Below are 17455 nucleotides of genomic sequence, written 5' to 3'. Positions count from 1 at the left end.
ACATTTCATGTAGGAACACGGGTCCGGTGATGCCATGCATGTCCACAGAGAATAGCTGATACAATTCCCATCAGTGGGCGTGGCTCTATATATCCTGCACAGACAACAAAGCATATTCCTGAATGGTGGGTGTGGCTCCACATAAGATTTTTGAGTGTTTACAACAAGGCTGTATTTCCACCAATACAATCGTACTTGTCACACATGAATCTCATCCGGGTCAGACTCAGATATTCAGTGAAGTGGATTGACCCGGACAAAAATTAATGTGCCAAATGACCCAGATAATCCGGCCAACTTAACACTGCATCATATCACACTGGTTGACATGAGTCAAACAACATCATATCACACTGGTTGAAATCAATAACATAAGTCAAACAACATCATATCACTGGTTGACATGAGTCATACAACATCATTATCACACTGGTTGACATCAATGACATGAGTCAAACATAATGGTTGTCATGATCGAGTCAAACAACATCATCATGTCACACTGCAGCTGGTGACTGGTTGTGTGCTTCAACTTCACAGCATCACCATTATAGCAAAAATAATTGAGATATTCATCATCAATATCATCAAGGAACTTTTGTTGATCCCTACTGTTGGATCATCCCTGCTAGCTGACACCCAGATACAGGGGTGACTCACTGTAGGTCGATCTGCGACCGCTGTCAAAGTGTAAATCAAAGGTCAAGGCCACCAAATTCGTACCAAGTCAACGGTCAAGGCTAAGTACTAAAGATCGTCACTGGTCAAATATTGACTTTTTAAAGGGTGTCAAGACCATAGATTATCGAGAGAATCTATAAGACTTTACCGGACCTAGGTCACAGACCTACCTACAGTGTGTACCTACCGCTTGATCGATTTGAATTTTGATTTATTTTTTAAAGCTCCTAACAGTCGGAATGGCCGTTCGTCTTCCCTGATTGGAAATGAGATATTCAGTCTGTTCTATAATCAGCTATCCCTTGAGACATTTCTATGTAGAACTGACTATAATATACTATGTTCTTCGTCAACTATTCGGTCTGGCACCCTCGAGTGATTTCAGCAGTTGCCCAGCACTTTGCACTGCTGGGCCAGTCTGGCGCGGCCCAGAGAGAATATAAATCACGTGCTCAAATTAAGCGGGCGCGAATCTGTTCTTGTGCCACGTTGTCACAGGTGTAATATCAAGAAGCGATCTTAGAGGTGTGTGGACCTCGACCATGCCTCGGGCACAGCTCTGGCACTTTTTGCCAGCTTCGGAAGAACTGAGTGACGGATCCGGAGTATACGTTGGTTTTGGAAAAAAAGTACATCGTAAATATGGAACTTTGACAAGAGGATCATTGATAAAGAGGGAGAATAGTGACGGCGTAGTTTGTCTTGTGGTAAGTCTGTCAAAATAGTTGTTGCTCTTTCCTTATTTCAATTCTTAGCCTCAACCTAGTCTCGCGTTACCAGACCGCTATACTTTTCCCACCTACACACAAAGAGAAGCAGCGGTCTGGCTACGCGAGCTCTTATCACACCATCTCTGCAACCGTACAAGGCGGCTATCCATACCTTATAGCCAAATATAATGTTGTTGGTGTTTGTGCACGCCTTCTATTATAACTAGTTACTAGTGATGACATTAATGTGCACTGTTAAACTCATTCTTATTATTGTCTACAGGCTACATTTAGCAAAGAATCCCAGCCTAGGATGTTGGATATTACAAAGTTCGACTGGACTGTCAATGATTTTTGCAAAATGTTTAAATCTTCTGGATCTGAAGAGCGTTTTATTCAAATATTCGACGAGGCACTGAAAAGTCAAGAGTCAATTGTGAATGAAGACTCCTCCCTCAGTGGTCCTAGTAACAAACGACAATGCCTGATTGAAGTTGCTAGCCATCAAGCAAGAGCAAGAGAAGCTGCAGAAAAAGCTGGCCTAAACAAGGAGTTTGAAGACACAGGGATAGATCTGGAGACTTTAACCTACCATCAAGGTGATGACTGTATATTGTAATCTATGTGTGTATATAACTTGCATGTTAAATTAGAGAACTGTTGATTGTTGTTGTTAAGTGAAGCTTAAGAACAGACTGAGGTGTTGCTTGTCAAAGTGTGGCTTCCTGTGCTTTGCTGGTCATTGATGCATACCTATATAACTCTATCATGCCACACAGTGCAAGTATTGTGTCACAATCTTTTATTTTTCTGCTCAACCTTTTTATTTTCTGTTCAACCTTTCATCGCCAAGCTATTTCTTGGGCCCTTAATTTTTCAGTCCAAATGAGGTGTATATCATTATAACTACTAAGTGTGGGGCTATCTGGTTTCTGGAAACCTGACTGTTAACATGGTCCACAGGTACGAACACTTTTTTGTTCTAAAGAATTTTTTAGTACAAAACTTACTGTTTACTTATAATTAGTTAGCCTACATCTGTCTGGTTGAAAAATTTTCCTGCAATATTAGATTGCTTTTGAATAGCATTAAATATAACAAAGGTGGCCGTATATAAAATTAAAAAAATTGCCAATCTTGAACTTTAGTCTGCCTTCCTGCCTGACCACAGTCCCAAGGCTAGAGACCAGTGCACGGCCACCATTTTATGCCACAATAACAAACTCACCAGTGGGATGTGCCTTTTGGGGTTCCAACGACACATAGGCCCTCTGCGCCTTCTCTTTTCTTTTATCTTCAATCAGACTACTTGTCTTCTTCTTAATCCATATTGAGGTGTTAATTTTCCATATCAACACTTTCTTTCAGCAGCATATTTAGGTGCCACAGAATTATTTCAAAGCTGCATTTCGAAAGCGCTTTAGTCCCAACGCTGCTATAGAAGAGATGTACTAGCTAGATATCTGCCTGCAACTCCACGATTGGGATCCCGTTTGCTATAGATTCATGAGCATGCCCATCAAAACAGTGACCAGATCTGCGAAAACAGAACATAATCGCATATTTTTCGAATTCCTGTTTATTAAATATTTATATTCCACTTAGCCAAGTGTACCCACTGGCAAAGTTTCAGCTCCATATGCCAATAACTTTGGAAGTTACAGCCCTACAAAGTAGCAACAACAGAAAAATCGATTTGTACAGTAACTATAGGGAAATAAATTACAGGCGCTTACAGAAACAGTTGTAACTTACCAATGGATTGAGGTATGGAGCTGCAATTTACACCATCGTGTTCGCCGTGAATAGGGGAATCAATTACTGGGTAAGTTTGTCCTTTACTCACCCTTCCTCACTGCATACAAAGGTGAAATTTGTGATAAAAATCGATCGCGTACGATCGCTTTGACGTGATGTAAACAAACGCTCATAACTTATGTATCGTTGGGTCTACTACAACGAAACAAAGATTTTACTACTCCTCTTGAGCAGGCAAATAAGATGATATCCAGGTTTTTATTTTTAGTCCCTTCCTTCACTAAGAAAGAGACGTTCAAAATTTTTTTTTCAATAATACGCAAGTATTTCACCCAATGTATTCAATGCTTTATACTGTAAATTTAGGCTTGTGCGATTATGTCCTGTTTTCGCAGATCCAGTCACATATAGCAGCTATTAGCAGCTATCCTGTTTAGCATGCATCATTCATCTCTTGTTTTACTACTTTTTATTGCATAGATCCCTACTTCATTAATACTGAAACTTTATAAGGTGTTTTAAGGCTACAACTATGGTAGCAAGCTAAACTGCGATGGAACTATAGTGACTATACTGCAATCATGCATAGGCAAACACTGACTAATGGCTAAAAGGATGTTTCCATACATTATCTATAGTTTTATAAGGTATTTTAAGGCTACAACTACAGTAGAAAGTTAAACTGTGATGGCTTAAAAGTGGGTGTGGCACATGAAGATTGATTGCAGAGACAAACATTGATCGAGCAAGATAAATAAGCAGCTGGAATAAAGATAACATTGTTTATTTGTAATTCTTTCGTAGACTATGAGTGCATACATAGCTTCAAACAATAGTCTGAAGCTTAATTAACGACTTATATACTTAACCTTCAAACCCATGAAACATTTGAAGCTTTGTCCAGCCCTATAATGCAAATAGCACCTGACTTGGCTAGCAATATTTGAGTGTATTTCCAATTACTAATTAACAGTGTTTGTGTAGTGTGAGGCGTGTTATGTGAATAACTACTGTATTTTGAAACATTTTTCTTTTTTTTTCTTATGTAGCTAAGTATATAACATAAGCTTTATGGCCTTCATGGCGTCCATCCTGGTAGTTGGTCGTCCACTTTCCTTTGCTGCTGCTAAAAGCTTGATAAAATATAACAAACACACGTGGGTTAGTAACTGAATGGTTATACTGTAGAAACATGGTATTGTACATACGATAATAGTGACCACAAACAGAGCCTGAAATTATGGTCAGACATCTGCCCTTTTCTGACCATTTTTGGCTAAAGTCTGAACACTTAGAAAGTTTTTATATAGTACTATTGAGTATGTTCAACCAAATAGCAGGATTTGTCAGATCATTTTCAAAACATAATTTCAGGCCCTGCACAAAGGTTTGGGTATGGCACATGAAAAAATAAATAAACAAGCCTTCAGATTGACCCAAAATGCTTTCAGGAAGTTGCTATGGATTTTCTAATCACTGACTGAATAACTGACTGACTGAATAACTGACTGACTGATGCCTTCAGATAAGTGTAACTCAGCAATGACGAATGGCTGGATTTCTTTGCCATTTGACATTGCTTTGTCCTGAGAGTGCCTTTTGCATACCGCAGTATGTACAATGCATTCTTCATGAAGTTACCAATTTCTTTCTTTGTGTCCCATTTATCTTCACTGACATTCCTTATTTTGATGCGGTATGTGTGGGTTCACCAGTACCAAGAACAGACAATAACAGTTTATCCCTGATTCAGAAGTGAATTGATACCAAGATGCTGCAGTGAGTATAGGTGAAAAAGTGGAACACTCATATATTGGCTTGGTGGAAGTACAATGCTATAAGGTACCCCATTCTGAGCAAGTTGGCTAAGAAATACTCAGCCACCCTAGCTACATCATTTCCATCTGAGAGGGCTTTCAATATTGCAGGTCATGTCTCAAATGTAAAACGAGCTTGTCTTCTACCAGCAACCGTAAACTAAGCTACAGTAATTAAAACTTATGGTTATGTTAATGCTTATGAAGTTCTATACCTATATTTATCCCATATTCAATACACTACAGTACCTGTTGGCTTGATGTATCCATTGTTTATAAGTTTAGCAGATTGTAACTTTATTTTGTACCACTTGACTCATTGTTACTTGTTGGTTTTGTAACATTTGACTGGCCTACTTTATTTCACGGACTGAACTCATGTACTAAGTAAGCTGGAAACAGCTTTTAAACAATAATCCAGGCATTATCCATCTCTTGCAACACTGGAGACACCACTATGAAACTATAACTGCTGGTACTGCTCTTCCTTGCAAATCATATGGCACTAGCATGTGCACTAATTAATTAGAATACACCTGGATACACATGTACTCACAGTGATAAAGTGTGATACCTTAAGGTGACTAAATTTTGCGATACACTAAATTTAGCAAATTTGTATATTGGCGAAATTAGCGCATACAAAATTTAGCGATTTTGTGAATTGATGTAATTAAGTTACCATACATTTTGCAGGTTTAGCGTGTACTAAATTTAGCGGAAAAACTTTAGTCACTAAAATCGCTAAATTTATTTAGTCACCTTAAGGTAGACGCTATTGGGAGTGTATAAACAGTGGAATGGACTACTGGAATGATGGAATTTTTTTAAAGTTCAATATGATTTTTTACATCCAAATAAGTACAACTCTTCCCGTTAAGTAAGCAAATAAATAGGATTCTCCTTAAAATTAGCTCTTAGCATACTTCACCTCACTGCAGACAAAGTTTACCAATGTAATATACTGTAAAGTCAGTTATGAACATGCACAATAACAGTTTAATGGGAATGCCAAGAAGATTCCTTACCTAACCCTTGTTCCCCAATGATAAAAAATTAGCTAGCTAGCTGATTACATGTATGCATTAATTGTAAAAGTACATTCACCCTGTATAATGAAGTTCAAGAGCTAATAATAAGAGACTTATTATTAACTCTTGGAAGTATTCATTTATTTATTATCAACTATGCCAGTTAGGTACTGTACAAACACAGAAGGCAGAGCCTGTACAACACTACGCTAACCTATAGGAGCCTAAGCGAAAATCTTTGGTAAAGTGAAACGGGGTAAGCGTTTACAATGGCCTTTTCCACAGTTATTAAGACAGTTAGTTTCAGACAAGTAATAAAGTGTTGAGTTATAAGTAATACAAGTGTTGTGGTGAGGAAAAGTATGCTAAATGAGCTGACTTCAGTGGGGAATCCTATTTATTTGCTTATTCAAGGAGAGGAGTGGTACTTATTTGGATGTAAAAAATGATATTAAACTACAAAAAAAATCCAATCCAGTATTCCACCATTCCAGTAGTCCATTCCACTGTTTATACACTCCAGGCTATTGTTGTAGCGTAGATGTTTTCCTTTGTTACTTCAGTACTTAACACTATAGCGTTAGGGCTGTACTGATGAGCCAGTCTATTTGCATAGCCCGATCACCTCACCTGGTGGTGCCACTTAGCTACCTGCTAAGAATAATTACTGACTCATCCATCTGTAGCACTAGTGCTATGGCAACAAAGGAAAACGTACACTGCAACAATAGCCTCTGTCACGTACGTTATAGTTATATCCCGGTACAAGGGTGATATCATTGTTATTACACGAGTCCGAGGCGGAGCCGAGGACGAGTGTAATAACAATGATATCATCCGAGTATACGGGATATAACTGTTTTATATCCCAGTGCGCGGGAGTGCGCAGAAGTTTACAGATAGTAAATTAAGTTCCGGTTTGAGTTCCTGTCACTGTGCTCAAGATTTCGTCTGAATTGTGTGGAGATTCTACTTCGTAGCTACAAGAGAGACCTTACATACTGCCTACAAACTGTAGTGAAGGGCGGTGTTATGAAGCAGCGGTTCCAGGTACGATTCGCCTTCATCAGAAATTGGTATGGTGGTGTCGCGTGGTGTGCAAGAGAAAAATAAAGACCAACAAGTGGCTACCATAGTCCGAGATAGAACGATGAAGCTAGAGGAAGTTAGTTCTTACCATAGTGGCCGTTGGGAGTGATTGCTGGAGCGAAAATCGTCACGGACTATTCTTGACATTTGTTAAACTATCACGGTATTGGTAACTTGTAGTGTTATTGTGTAAAGGATTAACAGTTTTCTTGTAAGATTTAGCTAGTTTTGAGTGCTGTATTGGTGTGTTTTGTATCAATATTTCCTTATTTGGCTCTTTGTTCCATTGGTAAACAATGCCATTCGCGGTTATTATGATGTCACGAAAGAGACTGGGTGGCTCCGCAACAGGGTGATAAGTTAGTTATCACTGGGTGATAACTAATATATCGTACAGTAGCAGCGCCGCTCTGTCTAGCTGTATGGTAGTTATAACCCAGTGCGGCGCTTTGATACTCCCACGCACTGGGGTTTAAGTTTAGTTATCACTGAGAGTACACGTATATTGTAAAAGTATTTTAATTAATTAGTGCATGCGTTAGTGTCATGTAACTTGTAAGGAAGAGCAGTACCAGTAGTTTTAGCTTGATAGTGGTGTCTTCAGTGTTGCAAGAGATCGTAAGTACGGTGTGAAAGTATCATGAAGTAGCTATGTACTATTCAGTATCATGGATAGTTATATAGTATAATTTATGATACTAAAATGGCAGTATTACTACAGCCTACAGACCACACACCCCTTACGGATAATGCAAAATAACCTCTCTACAAGGAAGCTTACTCACCTAAGATTTTAGTAAAGCTTAGATGAACGCTGAAACACGCTTAAAGCACTCTAGAATACGATGGGCATTAAACAGAATTTTCTATGATAGTTATGTATAGTTAAACCCTACCATGGGTAGGATATCTAGTTATCAACCTGAGGCCAAGGTGTCGGTAACTAGATATCCTACGAGTGCAGGTGGGATTTAACCAGTTTCTATCCCACACTTTGAAGCAATCAAGTTCACAATCAATGTCTCAATAAGGCTAGACAAGCATATCATTGTGTATGGCTTCAAGTTTAGCTGAACTTGTTACCTTGTCCCCAGCTGCCCACAGGCTCGATAACATGACCTTTGATTGCGTGGGCGGCTGGAGACAAGACTATAGTTGCACAATGAGTATAGCTTCAATTTTTACAGTTTTATAATGTGTAAGGTTTTGATTACACTTCTTTCAATTGAATGTGTTATGCTGTGTTCCATATATGTATGCACTGAGGTTTAACTATCACTCCCTGGGTTTAACTACCATATACTCCCAGTTTTTTTACTTTGATGTAGGGCTTCAGTGGGATAGAACTGTTTATCCTGACAAACATAACTACAATGTTAAAACTATGCCTCCTATAATCAAATTGTAGGGATGCTTATCAAATGAATGGAGTAGTTTAACTTGGGTGACTGTTCACCGACTGCAAGTCATTAGCTGCTGCAATATGCTTGGGAGAGCCGTAGCAAATCAACGACTGAAACTGAGATTGCAATGCCTTGAATGTCAATGTGTGCTTTATTGTGTCGATGTGTTCTTTATTGTGTCGATGTGTGCTTTATTGTGTCAATATGTGCTCTACTGTCCTGCCTTTTATCCTCACTATTATAGCAATAGCCATTATATAGTCAAGCACAATAGGGTTTCCATCTAAGGTTATATTGGATATCAGTTTCATGATTATACATAGGTTTTGCTGCTATTGATAATGGTGTTTAGATTACTTCTTTGTCTTGTTTCAGGTAATTTTACATTACCAGTTAAGTGCCTGGAACCTCCCCCTGAAGAATGGCTGGTAAGAAAATGCTCAAAAAACATAGTGGATCAGCTAAAACAAGAAATGGTGGACAACACGTGCACTGATGTACAACCGATTTTGTGCATCGTCCAATTGAAGAGGGATGAAACGTTTAATCCTCTTGTGAAAGAAGGATACAAATACAACACAATTGGAGGAAACCATTCACGCCAAGCCCTCCAAGAGCTTTTGTCTGAAAAACCTGAGCTAAAGTCTTCTAAACAATTTACACATCGAACATGTTCAGTGTATAGCGCAATGGATACAATTCTTGTAAGGAGACTAGCCAACAAACATAACCGAGCTGCAACGCATGTACATGAAATCACCACAATGGATTGGGTAAGGTTCACTTATACTTACAGTAGATATAACATTGTAACATGTACAATTAATTTTAGATTTAAGTATTACTTCATGAAAAGGTTGTCATGTACAGGGTGTATTTTAACTCTGTAATAAAATTAAGTTTGATAGAATAGTGAAGCAATTCAGACTAAAGATATATTGGTGGACCGCTTCAGTGTGCCCATGTCTGAATTATGGGTTACCACTACTATATATCTTTATTTTGCTACTTTTACTGTAATTTTGTTTCACTACTTTTGATTTCTGTCACTAGTGCTAGCTAAACTGTAAGGGCAGGGCAGCCGACTAAGGCAAAGTTAATTGGACAAATTGTTTGTGGTAATGCGCAAACGCAAAAAGCCATAGACTATGCAGAGAATTATCTGTGCTTTAAATCTATTAGCTTGTCACAACTCTAGTTGCTTGCCACCACATGATTACTCTTACGCGGAGCACGGGTTACACTGTCTCCTTTCTCGCTAAATAGCTCCAAAATTATACGCCACAGAACATCAAAATTTGGTACAGACATCGTGTAAACGTCACTCTGCAATAGTACGCTTTGAATTTTCACGATTCATGCTTGATGGAGTTGTTGGCCAATGTTGTAGTCCGCAGGTGTGTGTTTTCACTACTTTCCATATTGTTATCAGTAAAGAGTAAGGCGTAGAATTGTTCTACGAGGTGAGAAATGGTTGGGCCCTAGTTTGTGTGCTTTTTTCAATCCATTAGAAATTGATTTTATTGACAGTGAAAATTTTTTTTGGTAGAACAGTTGTATTGATATGCGATATGTTGACATATCGTGGCTTGTTAACATGGCTGACAATCAAATTATTGTACATTGTGATTAAACTTAATATGTAATGCTTCTCAAAGAAAGAATAGCTCACTTAAAAAATGACATAGACCATTGTTTAGACTCTACTTTGTATTGTGCAATGTATCGCTGTATCGTGATACACCAGAGGCAATATAATATATCCATACATCGTACACACTGTGTGGTTACAACTATAATAGCTACAGTCAACTATTTTGAAACTGATACAATTGCAATTTGTACAAGTAGAAGGAAAAATTTGGAATTCAAGCTCAGTTAGTGATCATAGAAATAAAAGTAAAGAAACAAGGGAAGTCAGATATACTAGTGGACATTAATCTGTAGTTGTTACTGGCCATAACTGAATTGTCCACTACAGTGGACCCTCAGTTATCCGAACACCTTGATTATCCGAATGCTAAATGTGACTGTTCTATTCTATTACAGAAAATGACTGTTCTATTAGAGTAGTTGAACGAAGCTCTGTATATAAATCAATGGGCTTCAGTTATCCGCACATGTTCACTTATCTTTGGCTAACTATAAGAACAAAGCTGTTTGGATAACTGAGGATCCACTGTAGTATCATACAGTGTGATAGTAACTGCACATTAGGGATCATGGAGGTTTGGGCTTTTCTGACAAAAAAATATTACCCCAAAATCAGCCTCACAATGCCTTCATGATGTCTTAGTAGTATTGTTGATGTACAAATAAGCCCAAAAGTGTCTTCAGAATGGCCAAAATCACTTTAGATAAGCTGCTACAGAATTTTAAATTTCTTGCCTGATGCCTTCAGACAAGTGTAACTTGAAAACTGATAAGGCTACAGGGGTTGACTTTTTACTGTTCGACGTTGCTTCAGCTGGACATGTGCCATTTGGAATGCCACAGTACGTACAGTGCATTCTTCATGGACTTACGAGTATCCTCTTTTGTGTCCCATTTATCTTGCTCACAGCAAAAGGTGTCGATTCGTGCTAGTGAATTAAGTGTCTGTGATATTCATTTCTGATTTGTACAGCAATATAATAGTCCTTGTTAGCTTGATTTATTGATGAATAAGGGTGTGGTAAATATGGATACCAGATGTCAGTTTAGTGGTTGTAGTGTTTCCCATTCATGTAGAAGAATGAATGCCATGTAGATATTCATTCCAGACCGATTCATCTGCTTGATGCCTTGTATTGTGACTTCCTGTGTTGGTCTGGTGTGTCTTTTTGTTTGATGTCTGAACTACATGTAATTAGTGGCCAGACTGGGTGGCCAAAGGAGGCACTATATACCCAGAAATTTTTGAGGAGATGAAACTTTCATGAGTAATGACAGCTTCATGAAATGTAACCATGAGATATTTGAGATGCACAGCTATTACCTTAGCAAACTAAGGAATGCTTTCTAGACTTTTGTGAATCAAAAATGCAAAAATTATATTTTACATGCTTTCGCAAAAGTTTCATCCCTCAAAAATTGGCTGTAGAGTAGTGATGTGCGATATATCGGAAAAATATCGATTTTGCGATAATTTTGTCGATATTGTTATCGTATCGATTTTCGATACTGCTTTAGCAGATTAAAGGTAATACTTTGCGATGATTATCGAAATATCGAAGAATATTTCGATAAATCTACAGCATTTAGTATGTGATTGCGCAATCACGCTAGAAATGAAGGTTGGTTCTGTACTATCTAGCCACTTTAAAAATTTGTCTACCAGTTTCCTAGGCTTATTATTAGTTTAATGCAATAGTTAGTGTGTAAATTGTATTTCAAGCATATTTATAAATATCGGACGCCCACGCAATTACACCACCCACACAATTAAAAATTATCGAAAATCGTATCGAAATTTCGATATTTATCCCAATATCGTATCGATAACATATATATCGATAACATATAGAAATAAAAATCCTGATATCGCACACCACTACTGTACAGTACCTTGCCATGTTACAACCTTTTCATATTTGATTTGTAACACTAGTAACAGCCTTTTGTCCACCCGCACACCATACTACAAATAGAATTGTATGTCAACTGATGATGCAGGTAACTATTTTTACTTGAATAATCTATTTCTTCTGTATGTAGATGCAGCAATGCAGAAAGCTTCTCTACGAGCTATCTAATACTTCACTGGATCATGATCCTCCTTCAAAGAAGCCTGAAAAGTGGAGAAAAGCTTGTTCAACGGTTCTGGTCATAGATGTATGTATATGTCTTTTTGTAACCATTATTGGTGTGGTTTATGAGCTAAGACAATATATGTTGCTAGGCAATTTTCACGATAGTAAATACTATATATGCATGTTAGTTATGTTCCATGAATTGACACTTACATTTTCTTTACTCTTAAGTTGCAAAGAAGACAGATACTACAGATACTGTTTGATAGTTGGTTAATAGCACAAGTTTTATCACTGTTTAGCCTCCTAATGTCTTACAGTATTTAGCAGACAATGCATGCATTGTAAACACACCTATTTCTTTGCTTGTAGTACAAATTGCAGGTAGTTTGACAATGGCTCTATTTAAGGTGACATGGGATTTACAGTGTAATTGTATGCATTCCTGCTTACTACATGTATTACGTATGTAGGAAACTGCGTATTGGGCAAAAATATGGAAAGTGACGCAGATCATTATTATGCTTTACTTAAAGTAGTCATGATACAGACAGTTTGACGTCTCCTGTTTAGACACTATTTTACTGTGATGGCCCCTAGCTACTGCTTGTGGATCATGCTTCTAAAATTGCATGTAAGTGGTATACACCAAGAGTTCGTACTACATGTATGTAAGGGAAGGGTTTATAATGTTATGACCATACTTAAAAGATATTTGCGTGGTCTTGTTATAGATTGAAAAGCTTGATGAGAGGCTAATATATTTTTTATCAGCTCTACCTAATGAAACTTTTGGACATGTTAGGAAAATTTTTGACCTTCATGCCCAGGGAGAACTGAAAACAATCGCAAGATCAAAGAAAGGAGCTAAAGGTCAAGTACCAGATTTGCCTGGTTCGTCTTTTAAACCATTCCGTGGTTTAGATCAAGACACCTTATGCCAATTGATGGCAGACATTAGCTCAAAAAAGCTGACATTTAGAGAAGCAGTCAGCAAGTGTAGTGACATCAAGGCTATTCAAAAAGTTAGAAATTGCTTTATGAAGGTCACTGGCTGTAAAACGTGGGAACAAGCTGAAGAAAAGTATCCATGTTATACATCATCGGAAAAGCTGGAGCCATTTAAAAGTTTAAATTGTTCAGGGGTTGAGACTCCAGCACAGCTGCTGCATTTTTGTAAGAGAGCAATGGAATTCCCTTGTCCTGTTCAAGACTCTGGAGTGGTTGTTGATCACGAAAATGTGTTCCTGATACAGAATTCTAACAGCAGCGGACTGTTATGGAAGACAAAATTATGCGATGCTACCCCTGGTGCCTTGAGGAATTGTTTTGCGCAAGTAGGAAAGAGCGGATTCCCAGGATTTTCCCTATCTTTTTTGGATTTTACTGGGATGGAGCTAGATATGGTATTGTGAACATAAGGCTATAATAGCATGTAATTATGTGACCGGATCTGAGATTTACCTGTTTGCACAAACCTACTTTACAGTAGAATTAAACATAATGGGGCGAGATATGTCAAAAATCCATTTCAGAGTGCTTGCTTCAATATTGTAATGGAAAAATGGCATTGTTGTACACTGTATGTATTTCCCATAGCAAAAAAAAACCTTTGTTTCATGTCGATTCTTTAGAAAAGACAGAAGATACGAGCTCTTCTTAGTTTTTTGCCAGTCGTAGGAAGACAAAAATTGTCTAGTAATAGCTTTGGTAGTGACTAGTGAGTGTGAAAGCTAAATCAATACATTCATTTAATACTGCATGCTCTGATGCTTTAAGTTATGGCCATTTTTATTGAGCATCTCTGGTTTATTTTCGTAATATCACTTTACACATCGATTTTGTTACTGTTACCACTTTTGTAGTATTGCAACTTCTAAACTAAAACCTTTATTAACTATTGTTTTGGTAATGTACAGTAGTAAAAGAATTGTAATAAAATTGAATTCAAAAACGTGAGATGCTTACAGATCCGATCACATATAAATGTGATAACAATTGTCATAAACTTTTCTTCTTTAGGTACAACAAGAAGCAAAGCAGGCATTACGTGTGCTACGGGCATTAAACTATAATGATGGACTGCAGCATTTTTACGTCATACTGATGTGTGACTTGTCAGTTATTAGTTACCTTGCTGATAGCCTGCATGGCTCATATGACAAGCTGGATTATGGAGCATGTGGATTATCAGAAGAGAATGGTACGTATGTACTTATAGATTGACGATGTGGAAGTATATTGATGTACCATAGTCCAGTCACAGATCTTTTGTAAACCACGCCCACTTATTGAGATTACAAGCAGATGTTAAGCCATGCCCATTTATCAGTAGTTGCATGTATTACAATCTGTATAGCATGAACCCAAGTTGCTTACTGTTTTGCGAGCTTACATGAAACCACGGCCCACTTATTGTATAAGTCATATCATAGCCTAGTCTTGCAGCAGGTCATTACTATGTGAGCCATGCCCACTTTGTTATCAGGAATGTGTAATTGAGTGTGTACTCAGTGCAGCGTTCTGAAATTTGTAGGTATGCAGAGAGCCACACCCACTATAGTTGCTCGATTGCTCAACATGCTGATCCAGCACCTGAAACGTTGCCTCAAAACATATTTCTGAACACACACCCCAGTTTTCACTAGTCCGGGTCAGCAGTTGATGCATTTCACACTAAACATTGTATCTATTTATATCTGACTATAAAAATGAATGAAATCTACTTTAATGCAATTGTTAACATTTCCTATTCTAATTATCTTGCACTTGTTCAACCTTTTAAAGTTTGCGTGTATATTTATAATATAATTTATGTATGTATTATAGTATTTGTATGTGAATCTAGAACATGGTGCAGGAAGTAAGCAGCATACAACCATTGGATTGTTGGTGACTACCATAGGATCACCATCTTTTCAAGCCAACAAACCAAATTTCTTTACCCACAAGAATGACGCTTACGTCACTGATTCAGCCACTGGTAGAAAAGTCTGTGATAATCAAAAGCCAGTATCATTTTATAATGAGATGATGGAGCTTCTTTCTGCTCAAGATGACTGGATTTTGAGTGCACCAACAGGAATTGGTATGTATGCATATGAGAAAATGTATGTAGTATAGAACACCACATATTTTAATTGAATTAAAATTGCCATAAAATTGATTATTGTGTCATGCACACACCAACAGCTGGCCTTCGAGTGGGCATATGTCTGATGGTTTGGGAAAAACCATGTGTGCTTGTCTGTCCACGCATGTACGTGACCAACTTCAAGGTACGGAATTATAGTTTACAATCTTATATACCATTTTTTGTTGCATGTAGGGGGTGTGGTTGCATTTAGGGGTGTGGCCTCTGCTTAATGGAGCTTGCTTATGGGATCATTGCGATGCAACAGATGTTTTAATAACTATAAGAAACAATATAGTAGGCCTTGTAAGCTTCCAGAAATATGGGATGTGTTCCCTATGAATATGTATGAAAATGAACACCAGCCTTGAGACTTTGTCTAGGAATGGTCTGGATAGACATCCTTGAAAGTTTTGATTGTGGATCAGCAGCTGACTCTATGTCTGGTTATGATAGACAAATCTTAAAAATATCGAATTTTGATTACACAAATTTAATGTTTATTCAATGCTGTTGAATCATATATGGCATAATCACAAAATTTTCTAAAGGCCTTGAAGGGTAAGCTTTCTTGTAGAGTTGTTAGTTGGTGTCGTTTTGTGTAGAATGGCAATTTTGTGTTATCAATAATGTATGTGTGGTCTGTATATATTCGTAAAATAAGGACTGAAATTTCAGTTCTTAAAAATATAAGGGCTGAAGATTCAAAAGGAGTTATAAAAAAGGAGCTGAAATTTCAGTTCATGACTGAATTTTTAGTTCTTAAAGTAAGAACTGAAAGTTCAGTTCTTAAAAAAAGGAGCTGAAATTTCAGTTGAGGACTGAATTTTCAGTTCTTAAAAATAAGGAATGAAATAAAAAAATGACTGAAATTTCAATTCTTAAAAAAAAAAGAAGCAATTTTCACTTCTTACAAATTGAAATTTCAGCTCTTCAAATAAGGACTGAAATTTCAGTTCATAGAATTTTCAGTAACAGTTCCATAGTCATAATATGTTTTTAGGTGAACATTTGTTTCCACATGTAGGAAGCGCTATGATAGCTGGAATAACTGGTGGGAGAAATGTGTGTACAGTGGAACACAGTGATGTTAATTTTATACAATCAAAAATTAGAGTAGTTAAAGAAGTGTCAAAGCCTGTTCAGACTACAGATGAGACTGAGACTATTGCAGAATATGACAATGGCACTTCATAATCAGTGTTTTAAAACTTTTTTTTGTGTGTATATTAGGCTGCTTATAAATTTGCACTCCTTTTGTTAATGCTGTAGTATTGTATACACTTTTGTGTGCTGTATGAAATGCTGTTTGTTTTGAATACTGAAATTTGTATGCGAAATTTAGAGACCTGCAAAATATTAGAAAATAATGCAGTGTTTTTAACACTTTTTTTTTGTGTGTGTATTAGGCTGCTTATAAATTTGCACTCCTTTTGTTAATGCTGTAGTATTGTATACACTTTTGTGTGCTGTACGAAATGCTGTCTGTTTTGAATACTGAAATTTGTATGCGAAATTTAGAGACCTGCAAAATATTAGAAAATAAGGCATTATTTTCAGCCAATATAATAGAAAGTAGTAATTGCCAATATATAATAGATCTTGTTACTACCTGTAGTGATGTATTGTGATGTCACTGATTCTAATATTTTAATACAGCCTACCTCTGACATGAGGACAATCATCAGTCACTGCACCAGTTAGTGATGGTCTGAGGAGGTTGATGGCATCATCCAGTTTATCCCAAGTTGCTGAGAGGTCCTTCTGCAGCCATTTCATCAACATTGCTGCACAATCTTCAGTTGATCGGTTAGTATAGTCTTTAGAAATGACAGCAATTTCATAATCTTTTAACCCAAGGATTGCACCAAGAGCCTCCCAACGAGCTGCGTATTGAGGGATAACATTGATGAAGAGGTCACCCAACCCTGGTATATCATCCTCTGGGGGAACAAGTGACAAAGAGACACTAATACATTCAGTGAATTTTATTTGCCAAGAAAATTTCACATTATAAATTTTATTTTGGTGAAGTAGCGGAGTGCATTTCTTGAGATCTCAGGTCTTACCGGGGGGTCCAGAAGCTTCCTCATCAGTAAACT

The 17455-nt window shown here is 37.4% G+C and overlaps 1 protein-coding gene across 1 annotated transcript; it reads left to right on the top strand.

Annotated features, from left to right (window-relative positions):
• Positions 1–1115: 1115 nt before the first annotated feature.
• Positions 1116–16693, top strand: LOC136257591 (uncharacterized). The gene is made up of 8 exons (XM_066050827.1): positions 1116–1388; positions 1675–1990; positions 8865–9262; positions 12186–12302; positions 12955–13626; positions 14243–14423; positions 15069–15308; positions 16381–16693. Exons 1-8 carry the CDS (start codon positions 1224–1226, stop codon positions 16548–16550), a joined length of 2259 nt encoding a protein of 752 aa, XP_065906899.1. The 5' UTR covers positions 1116–1223; the 3' UTR covers positions 16551–16693.
• The last annotated feature ends 762 nt before the right edge of the window (positions 16694–17455 follow it).

Source organism: Dysidea avara, chromosome 6 (genome assembly GCF_963678975.1).
Source record: "Dysidea avara chromosome 6, odDysAvar1.4, whole genome shotgun sequence".
Taxonomy (NCBI): Eukaryota; Metazoa; Porifera; class Demospongiae; order Dictyoceratida; family Dysideidae; genus Dysidea; species Dysidea avara.
The sequence above is the reverse complement of the archived record's forward strand: the minus strand, read 5'-3'. Positions and strand labels throughout refer to the sequence as shown.

Coding starts and splice junctions, on each gene's coding strand:
- LOC136257591 (XM_066050827.1), top strand. CDS start 1,224: ATGCCTCGGGCACAGCTCTGGCACTTTTTGCCAGCTTCGGAAGAACTG. Junction 1,389..1,674: donor ACGGCGTAGTTTGTCTTGTG/GTAAGTCTGTCA, acceptor TATTGTCTACAG/GCTACATTTAGCAAAGAATC. Junction 13,627..14,242: donor CTGGGATGGAGCTAGATATG/GTATTGTGAACA, acceptor TTTCTTCTTTAG/GTACAACAAGAAGCAAAGCA.